Source organism: Squalius cephalus, assembly GCF_949319135.1.
Source record: "Squalius cephalus genome assembly, chromosome: 15".
NCBI lineage: Eukaryota > Metazoa > Chordata > Actinopteri > Cypriniformes > Leuciscidae > Squalius > Squalius cephalus.
The window spans coordinates 14808595-14820060 of record NC_137136.1 but is presented as its reverse complement, the minus strand read 5'-3'; the positions used below and the strand labels follow the sequence as shown (position 1 = coordinate 14820060).

Genomic DNA, 11466 nt, shown 5'->3' with positions numbered 1-11466 from the left:
TCTCAAGCAGACGTCATATGAAAATATCCAAACACGTTAAATATTGGAGTGAAAATATACTAGAGAGAATTCACTTGTGTATCACGTTTATTTTGCACATTCAGTGGGGTGTTAAGAACACTAACATACAGGTGGGTGTGTAACATTAGCAGAGATCTCACAGCATTTTGTAGTACATTATACGTCAAATATTCACAAGATATTTTTTTTTTTAGTTTGCACTAATACAACATTTTTCACAGTTTCCTGCCAATTTAATTTTGAACACCAAAGCGTTTGTGCTTAGGTCACAAATTACTTTTTTAAAAATGTATTGTTTTTTTCTCTCCTGTGTGTTGTTTCTCACATGGGTTGAATCTTTTAATATCTTTCCATTTTGCCATGACAGTGATCCGACACAAAGAAGTATCTTCTACATGAAAGCCATTACTGGGTGGATAGAGTGCACTTTTATACAGGGAGTGTGAATTTAGCATGTTAGAAGCTTGAATGGAAAGGAGGCATTTTTTCCATCTAGAATTACAGTTTAGAATCTTACACCTCTATGATAGAGAAACCATGTGCCATACGACCAGCTGACTGCTAGTGGCTAATTTGTGGGGAATTAAGTGGGAATGTTTGCTATGTATTTTTGAGAAATGACACCGTGTTTTGTGCTTCCCAGATCAGTGATGGTCCCTGCTCTGCTGGGTCTGTTGAATCCTGGGCAGATTTCCTACTTGGCATGGGGATCAGGAATGTAAAGGATTTGCTTCCTGTTCTGATTCCTGAACGGTCAATTAACAATTATTTTTTAGTATTTTGAAGGAATACATTTTTAAGGGAAAAATGCAATTGCATTGCCAAATGATTAAATAATTTCAGTAATAAATACATTTAAAACAATTCTTGACGTGTTTTTTTAGAGGCCGCATAAATGCAGACCAATAATTGTTCTTAAGTATATATACTAAAAATACCTAAATATACTCAAACAAAAATGTGACAACTATTTATTTATTAATATTTATAAAATCCCAATGAAAAAAATACATAATGTATTTTTTTAAATGTATTTACTGTAGTTGTGTTTGACAGTATGTCTACAACTATTGATGTAGTTGTTTTGTGGGTTTGATACATTAAATAGAACCGACTCATTAAGAGTCCTTTTGTTTTTAGAGAATTGTACTAAAGTGCATTGTACATTTTTCATTCATTAAAAAGAACCGGCTCATTAGAGTCATTCGTTCAGGAAGCATACTACACTGGTTGCACAGGTTTCAATTCACTAAAAATAAATTAGTAACTTGTTCTGTAATTGTAATACACTGGGCTTGCTATCTGTTTAACGCTGTAGATTCAATAGTGTTTTTGTGGCGCTGCTGAATAAATTGTGCAGGAAACTGAGAAAACAGGAAACAGTTTTTTAATACGTTTCGTCTGCATCAGCGAAAAAATGCATGTGCGAGAATTGTTAATGGAGTCGAACGTCATTTGGTTCCAGTATTTCTTTCTAATGGAATAATTTCTGATTCTCAGTTCCCAACCTTAATTCTGCATCCATATGAAATACAGACAGTTCTTTGTTAGCAGTGAGGAGCACCAATCAGAGATAAAGGCCCAGGCTATCAGCAGGCACACTGGCAAACCATCTAGATCTTGAGGGTACGCACACTCTAAATCAAATAAATGACTGTACCAATTTTCAGCATAAAAGAGAGATGTGGAAAAGTGGTATAAGACAGAAAAGGGGGAACTGAGGTGAACAAGATATGCTAGAAGAATAGACAGACTGATAGAATTACATGAATACATTCCCTCTTGACTTTATGAACTACAAATGATATACCGCTACATATCTTTCCATTTCCCAAACATAACACCAGAGGGCTCAGAATGCCCCCTTAATATGCCAGTGCTTTCCAGCTCTGAACTACGAACACACCGCTTTGTCTATCTCTATATCACACAGGATTTAAAATGACAGCGGATCCAATCCACCTTAAAAAGAGCATCTGATGACATGGGCTAGTAGTCTACGAAACAGTGAACCTCTGTTTTATGGTGAAGTGAAGCTCTGATGTATGAAATTCATACAGACAGTGACATTCAGAGTTTGTTTGTAGCATAGCAGTGCAGATTAAGGTTTTCAGGGCCAGATTTATCCAAAGTGCGTGATAAATTGTTGCACTAGCAATAAATCAGGCCGAGAGTGCTGGCAAAAGATGTTATTGTTGTACAATCACATGACTCAACTTATAGCTGTGGAGAATGTGACACAGCAGGAATCTCTGAAACATCTCCAGCCAAAGCGAAACAGAACAAATCTTTAGCGTAGATCATACAACCTATGCGTCACTTCAGTGCATTGCTCAAACACTGGAGAACCAGTACATATCAGAATCCACTTATCACAAGCTCCCCTTGATGTAAGTTCCAATAATCAGATGCCTAAAAACAGAGCTTGTTTTATGTGTGTCGGCATCACAAATCCACACAATGTCCCATTCTGGAGTGAAACATGGAGTGTTAAGACATGCGATAAGTTTCATTAGGACAATTACAGAATCCTAAACCTCAAACCCCTAACAGTCTTTCAATATTTTGGTCTCGTTTATTATTTATCATGTATGTTTATGTTCTGGCTGTGTGTGTGTGTGTGTGTATGAACATCTGAGCGAGAAAGTAAGAGTGTACTTGTTTTTTTTTTTTTAAAGATTCATTTCCGAGGCCAGTCATCGCATCAGCAATGACGTAAATGTTGGCTTAAGTCTTTCTTTTTTTTTTTAGTCCTCCTGAAGATCAGTTACCTTCCAAGTGACGGTAACAAAGGCATATTTTCCCAAACTCTCTCTGTCTCTGTTATTCCTGTGTGCCTGTGTTTGAGTGTGTGCAAGGAGAGAGTGTGGTGAAGCTCTAATATTCATTGAGTGTGTGCCATTTTGAGATTTGGCGCCGTGGGTTTTGGCAGACCTCCTGCCAGTGGGCGGCACCCGAGGGGCAGGGGCTGTTTGCGCCGAGCACCAGCCGTCCTAAGGCCTGGTTTTTAGTAGTGCGGTCAAAGTCCATGACCAGGAACTCGATAGAGATGTCTGGCAGCAACTCAGCCGGTACATCATAGATGAAGGATTCATTAAAGACAGGGTTGAGTGTGCTCTTCTTCACATGCGTTTTCTTTTTGGCAATGCGCTTGTGGCCATAGAACACGTTTAACTTCACATATGGATCTGGGACACAAGATAAGACAGGCCATTTGATTAGATATTTAGAAGAAAAAATATTTACATTTCATATTTGAAAATATTGCATTTAATTATACACTATCTGTAAAAAGTTTAGGGTCTGTAAGATTACAAAAATACTTTTATTCAGCAAGACATTTATAATGTTAGAAAATAATTCTATTTCAATTGAATACTGTTCTTTTGAACTTTCCATTTATCAAAAAATCCTGAAATGTATTACGGTTTCCACAAAAATGTAAGCAGTACAACTGTTTTCAGCAGCGATAATAATTTAAGAAATACTTCTTGTGCTCCAAATCAGCATATTAGAATGATTTCTGAAGGATCATGTGACACTGAAGACTGGAGTAATGATGCTGAAAATTCAGCTTTACCATCACAGGAATAAATTACATTTTAAAATATATTTAAATTGAAAATTGTAATTTCACAATATTGCTGACTTTTGATCTAATAAATGCAGCCTTGGTGGTCATTTAAGACTTACTGACTGATAAAATCTTACTGACCCCAAAACATTTGAACAAAAATGTACACAAGAAAAAAATATATGCATACTTCCAGATTGCCCAGTGATGTCCAGTTTTGGAAGGTGTTTCGCTTTTAACACCACCACGCTGAGTCTGTGAGAAACAGGTTGATAGGACAGAGAGACCAGCAGCTCTCCATGGCTTACACACTGGAGAAATCAAATACACAGACACAAAAGTCAAATAAATTGCTTCTCTCATACATTCTTAATTGCAAGACAACCATTTTGTTTATTTTTTAGACTAGGTTTAATACTGAGGTCTTAAATCAGCTGTACATGTAAGAATAAGACCATGGGTCCTCTGTGTACCTCCACAGCACTGGAAGAACTGCAGCATAAGCAGGTAAGTGAAAATGTCATAGCAGCTCTTCTACGCATGGTGTATTAGCAAAGTAACAGATGCATTAATGATAAGTGCAAAATGACTGGGCTGATAACTCATTTATAACTTGTTTTCCATTTATCTTGGCAGCTCAACTTGTTGAGTTTCGGTTCGTTTCTGTGCGGAGGCACGAGGAGGCTTTCATGTATGTGCCAACAGGATTGTCTACGCATCATCTAAACCCACTCAGTGAGCAGGAGGATAAGCACATTTATCAATGACTGCAAACTACAGTAGGAGGATGGGAGTGATGATTCAGTGCTGAGCTCATATAAGTGTCAGACTTATAAAAAGAACCCAGATGAATTAGTCACACAGTGGCAGCATGAATAAAATGCATAAACTAATTGTTAAAATTAAACTGAAACATGTGTTTAAGGACTTTAGTCACATTAGTTATTGTTATTGATGGGTATAAACTAAACTTACAGCAATGTTCTACTGTGTGGTTGTTAATATTAGCATGAAATATAATATATTATACATAATGTAAAAATATTATACATGTAATGTTATGATATTTAATGTAATAAAAATATAAAATATTTTCTTTACTTAAATTTCCCTTCATGTGGTTCACATGCTTTTTTCATGCAGTACAAATTAATTTCAGGAAATAACTGTTGAATTAAATCTGAATTAAATGAAAACTGTTTAATTAAATCTGAAATGGGCTCTAAATAAATACCTTCCTGTAGCTTAAACAGTAGAGCATGGCACTAGCAGTGCCAAGGTTATGGTTTGATTCCCAGGGAAAGTAAGAACTGATCAAATGTGTACCGTGAATTCAGTGTCAGTCATTTTGGATAAAAAAATCTGCAAAATCTACCAATATCTCAAATAATATTAATTATAATAATACAAACAATTAAACAAAAACCTTCAGAGGAATTAGACTTAAGTCAGCGTAGTTATTGTTACTTTTTTTAAATATTAGCTTGAAATGTTATGCTATGTATCTGGGTTCCTTGTGTATGTATATATATATATATATATATATGAACATTTGTATTGTTTGTGTTATGCTCGCTCTCACCTGCATACTTCTCTTCGTGATCTGTTGTGTAATATGGACCCGGCCTGTACTCGGGTCCACACCTGCCAGAGGAACAATCGCCTCCCCAATCACATCGTCTCGTGAGAACCGGTCAAAGCTCAGCACCAAGAAGTGCAAAGTGAGATCTGACAGGGAGCTGTACGGCACACCGTAAAATGTGAAGGTCTCATCAAAAGCAGGCTCCAGAGTCTTCCTCAGAACACGAGTCTTAACACGATGTTTCTTCTCTGGGAGAATGGTCATCTTCACATAGGGGTCTGCACTGCCCACCTGGCCTTCCACTGCCGGTAGCCCCCGAGCTTCCAGGATGGTGACCACCAAGGCCTTCTTAGGGAAGTTATAGTCGATTGCAATGCTGAGGTCCCCCCTGCTGGGCTCATCGGCAGGGGTGAAGGGGGTAGCCGTGCTGGAAACCGTAGTACTGGAGGTCTGACTGCTGCTTGCAGAGCTACTGTCCAGACAGCAGTAATCCGCACGCACGGGAAGCTCCCTCTCCAGCCTGGGAACCTCGTGGCCACTTTCCCCGAGCCTCATCTGCATTTGTTTCTCTCCCAGCATTCCGCGTTCTGCTGCCGAATCCATATCTACCAGCACCACTGGGCGGCCCTTGCTGCCCTGAGCCCCATCAGTGGTCTGGGACCTTGCCTGGCGTGCCACCCTAATGATCCTCTTGCTGTTGGTCAGCGTGTCAGGGTAGATGCTCATTCCTTTCAGCATGTGAATAAACTTGTACGGCGGGTCTGTGAGAGGGTCGCTGTGTTCCGATTGGATGCCATGGAGCTTGTAGTTCCTCCTGTTGTAATGTTTCTGACAGCAAGTCCACATAAAGATTAACGCAAAAACTGCAACAACCAACACACCAGCACCGATAAACCCCGCCAGCACTGGGGACATATCTAAAAGAGAAAAAACAGAGACGGAAAAGTAAACAGACTGAAAAACAACTTGATCACATGCATTTTTCTACATTCACCAACAGTCTAAACATACCTGAAGATGTTCACAGGCTTGAATCTTAAAAAATAAAACAGTCTTTCTCGTTCTAGAATCTAGATGGTTAAAGCACAACAGCTCTGAAAATGCAGACTGACAAACCCACGGAAGACTTGCTCTAATATCTACTTCATGCCCACTCCACCCGCATGATGCAGAGGAACACAATCCCACACAGAGACAAACCACTCTATAACAAATTACTGCATCCGGTCTCACTCTGCAACATAGGTATGAAATATCATGAAATCATATCATATCATTCTGTCTAGGTGTCTTTACGCTTCTGTTCTGTATAAATGTAATGCCGCATCAGAGCGTTTGTCAGTCACTGCCCTGTAAATGCATTTAATGGTGTGCTATGTTAAAAATGTTGTTTAAAAGCACCTCATATGCTGTAAAGTTGGCCTTTAGAATAGGATAGAATAGAATGTCAGTTGAGAGAATATGTATATATACAGTATATATACACACACACACATATTAGTGGTGTAAGTTTAGGGTCACTGTTTCGGTACGGTTCAGAATGTTCAAGAAACAAGGACTGCAATCAAATAAAAATAAAGAAAACAAGAACAAATAATCTAACCACAAGCAACAGCACAAATAAATACAACATAACAAAGGTACAAATAAAATAAACAGTGCTTTACATGTTTTTCAAGTAGGTCTAACAGTAGTTTTCAGGTTCAGAAATTGAATAATCATATGTAAAATAAATGAAAGATTAATCCTTATTAATGTTACAAAAAAGCTTTTCAGTCAAGAGTAGTGAGTGATTTCCTTGTCTTTTGTTGTTTGATTAACATTAAAAACACATACAACAGCAGGAATATTAGGCTGCTGATCTTACGATTGATTTGATTGATTTGATTTTTGACAGGTGACCAGAATTGACTGAGCTGGCTTATCTAAAACCAAGAAGTGGCCGTGCATATAGTCCATTGCGATAAATCGTGCAGCCCTAACTTAAGACATATTGACTATGTTAATGTTTGCTAGGATACTCACCAAGACAGTGAATTTGCCCGTTCAAGCGCAAGAGTTGAAAGAGAACTCAATATTTGTGCGCAGACACGGCTTTCCGTGTGTTTCTCAAGTTCTCATTCGTATCTTCTTGCTCTTGAATTTTAAAATTTCCATGGCTTCAAACATGCGAAAATGAGTTTAGTTTAAACACAGATAACGTGTGCTGCTCAGGTCTCACCAGCGCTCACGCGCAACAACACTCTGGTGATGACGGCGTAAATGACTGGTCATGTTTGAGCAATGAGCATACAGCACTCGCATTGAACAAAGTGTACAAAGAGTGACTGTTTTGTCCATATTTTTTGATCATCGCTGTTGTGACATATCGGGAAGCCAGAATGCATATCCATCGACAGAAACATACATTAGGAACTCGTCTGTTTTACACGTTATTTTCAACAAACCATGTAGGCCTATGCGTTTTCAGATTTGAGATGGTACGGTTCGATTTGAGAACCGTTACACCCCTAATATATATATGTATACATATGCTTGTGAGACTTTTTTTTTAAGAAATAAAATTTTGATCTGATCAAAAGTCAGTAAACTATTTTACAGAAGATTTGCTGTTATATTTCTCTTTCTATTCATCAAAAAAAGGATCGAAAAATATTAAGAAGCTCAACTGTTTTCAACATTGATAAAAAATCTGAAGGACAGTTATTACTAGAGCTTTCTGTCCTTGTGTTGTCAGGACACAGTGACATAAATTAAGACGAAGATGACAGCAGAACAGAAACACTCCCTGCGGGAGAGTGTGTTTGTGTATGTTGCTGATATATGGCGATTGTAAGATGAGCTGCTCAAACATGGTTTGATTAACAATGAATCTTTATGCTGAAATCCACGCTCTATCCACCCCACAATGCCATTTTATAAGGTCACAGTGACCAAACTTATGAGATCAGATGTGAGATCAGCAGGTTTACTGGATGCCTTTTTTAATTTTTTTTTTTTTTTTTTGTGATGGAGGAAGACAAAGATTCAGAAGAGAATGTGAAGATGAAGGCAACAAAACATCAAATAAGAAGAGAATAGTCATTACAGCCAAAAACAATAATAGCACGATGGAGCTACAGCCAAAATTAACAGCACAAGGCAGACAGAAAGAGATATTTGCCAGTGCTCCACCCAGCATGTTGTTCTTTGCTCTATTACTCTCACCAAACCTCAGACAAAGACCCTCACCCCACTTGCTAGATGACGCAAGACTTGGGTAGGCTCCAAAAAAACAGCTGCTCCAATTACCTGGAAAAATCCCATGGGCCATAGATGCGCATGAACCAAAAACACACGCAAACAAAGAGGATAGATGAATGAATGAGATATTTATATAGCGTATATCCTACTACTGTACACCGAAATTGCTTTACAATCAATGACAGGTTTCTCTCCTCAGCCACCACCAGTGTGCTGCATCCACTTGGATGATGTGTTGTTGGTAGCCACAGTACAACGGCAGCCACAGTACACACCAGCTATAGGTGGAGAGGAGAGAGAGTGATCGAGCCAATTCAGTTGATGGGGATTATTAAGAGGGCTTGATTGGCAAGGGCCAATAGAGGGAATTTTTACACCCCTACTGTTTACGAGAAGTGCCATGGGATTTTTATAACCACAGAGAGTCAGGACCTCGGTTTTACGTCTCATCCGAAGTACGAAATACCCACCTCACGCACACTTAAACAGTTTTGTTAGAGTTTTTTAATCAATGCAGTGAGAGTAGAAAAGTCTCTGACCACCAAACCAAGACATCTCTATGATTAAATTCTTGGTGTATTTCTCAGGATATAAATCAAAGTAACATCCCTTTAGAGCCCTGATAGGTGTGTCTAGACTGTGGACACGGTAGAGTGATCAAATATCAAACATCAGAGATGACCATTGCAAGATTAACTCATTGCTAGATAAAACATTACAGATTGGATTGAAGGATGGGGAGACCTGAGAGGATTGCTAAAAGAGCCCTATCTATGTTACAGCAATCAGTGAACTGTAAGATCCTTCATATAAAAAGCATCCACTAAATGACAAACAAGCTATGTGGGTGAAAATGACGGGTTCAATGTTATGTGCTCTGACTTTCCAATACCAGGTAATGGCCATTCACATCTACAACAGCAATACTGTCTTCAGCAGTGGAATCAATTCAGGCCAATTTACTAACCCTGACTAAAATTAGTACTGCCAGTTATTCCAGCACTATGGTCTCAGTGTGGATGTCAAACCAGAATGATGCAGCAAAACAGAAAAACCTCAATCTTGACCCATTTAAAGTCACAATGTAACAAGTAGTAAAAGCTCTTTTTTTCTGTAATGTGACGTGTAATGGATTATCGTAAAAGAAAAATTTGCAGGGCTGGAACTTGATCGGATGGAGGAAGATGCGAATGCGAGCTTGCAGTCGTTTGTAAGAAAGAGGCGGTGTTTAAGCAGACTAAATGATTGGAGAAGTCACCAGAGAGAAGTCTGGTTTTACTAGAAGATCAAGTGATGACCGCTAAATAAAATTACGATGTTAAAAAAATAAAACATGCATGGATATTGTTGACAATAAAATCATTAAGATGCATTTAGAAAATAGGGTTAAATTCCATTTTTCCTGTCGATTTTAATTTAAAAATTAACAACAGGTTAACTGGTTGTATCCCATATAAGATAAGATCTGTTATCGTAAAACATGGCAAAAAAATGATTTTATATGCACAATACTGTCTTACAAGATTCTAAAAGAGGTCCTTGTGTAAATCGTGCTCAGCCCACAGTGAGGGTGGGTGAAGAAACGGTGTCTGGAGCATAAATGTCTCTCGGAGACTGATGCCAGATGGAGGTGGGCACTGTGGTGCCAGCTGGTGCTGGCATCAGATACGAGGACACTCCTTTCCGTCATGCTATCTCACACCCTCAGACACGACACTCTTATAAAAAATATATATCTTAAAAGATAATGCTTCATAAATCGGTCTTGTAATTCAAGTGAAAACATAAAATATAACATAATCAAATTTGTCTTCATTCAGATGCATAGAGAAAATCAATTCTGTATTATTTTGATTTATACTAAAATTACTGTATTTACAAATACCCATAGGGGCATTAAAATAACCTAAAACAACTTAAGATTATAATTCACTGCCTCAACAACTGTTTTTCTTTTTGTAAGTAAAAAAAAAAATTTATCCAGTAAATCATGAACGACAGGAAAAGTCATTGTGGCTTTGAATTTTGCGGATATTGTGGGGCCTTGGAGTAAAAAAAATGGTACCAGCCAAAGAGCAGCTGAGCAAAAGATGTTTTGAAGAAAAAAAAATAAAGGGTCTTTTTTTTTTGTCCATGATACAAATGAAAGTCTGGGACATGAGGGTGTGTAAATGATGACAAAATTTGGGGTATTAGAAATTGTTCTATAAGAGGGTTTTGAACAAAATGACTGAAACCAGCATTCAACTCCAAAAGACAACACACATTTGTATAATAGTACTTCTGACTCAAAATCTTTCAGTTACTGATATAGAGCTCGTATGCTCAATTCCAGCCCATATAGCTGGTGATTTTGAGGACACATGGGTGGAGACTGTAATCTCAGTGGTGCGCGTTATTAACAAACAAAGAGCCCTCGGGTCCAGTCCGGAATAGACATCACGTCATTCCTGCTTCAATCTCACTGCGCAATGTGCGCATCACTCCATTAAAACACTTAATCATCATGCATTCAACGTTCACAAACGCTCGCTATATAATAAATCACTACCTGAACAACAGATAGCCTACTGATGTCGGTTAAATAGTCTGACTTCCCTTTCTAGAAGCACTCTCCAAAATAAAACCCGAAATTAATGATATCTTAACCAGGTCAGGTGTATCCATAACACGTAGTATTCATATCACAGGCGTGTTGGGATGGCTCCTCAGGCCTGCGCTATAGGCTACTCACCGTACACTGCGCTTATTTCAGTGATTTCAGCCATTTTGAGGGTTGGGCGCGCTGTGATCCGGATAACAGCCGTGGAATAAACAATAGATGTCGACGGTCCTTCGTTTAGCTGATATAATGTGGGTGTCTACATCTCTACAGTACGTGGGGTCTTCTAGTCTGGTCCGGTCCAGGCCGTTGTGGGATGCTGCGCCCTGAAGGATGCTGAGCGTCAGGATGCACTGCGTCAGATTGAGAGTCTGACCGTAAGTACCGCCCACCAGCAGCGAGCATCCAAGGATCGCACCGTCCCGTATTTTCCAGTGTTTTCTT

The 11466-nt window shown here is 38.7% G+C and overlaps 1 protein-coding gene across 1 annotated transcript; it reads right to left on the bottom strand.

The window, feature by feature from the left end:
- Positions 1–74: 74 nt before the first annotated feature.
- On the bottom strand, positions 75–11466 carry syt11b (synaptotagmin XIb). Its single transcript, XM_079895892.1, has 4 exons — positions 11155–11466; positions 5178–6094; positions 3786–3906; positions 75–3209 (listed from the first exon to the last, which is right to left on the bottom strand). The coding sequence occupies exons 1-4, from the start codon at positions 11186–11188 to the stop codon at positions 2899–2901; spliced, it is 1383 nt and encodes a 460-aa protein (XP_079752018.1). The 5' UTR covers positions 11189–11466; the 3' UTR covers positions 75–2898.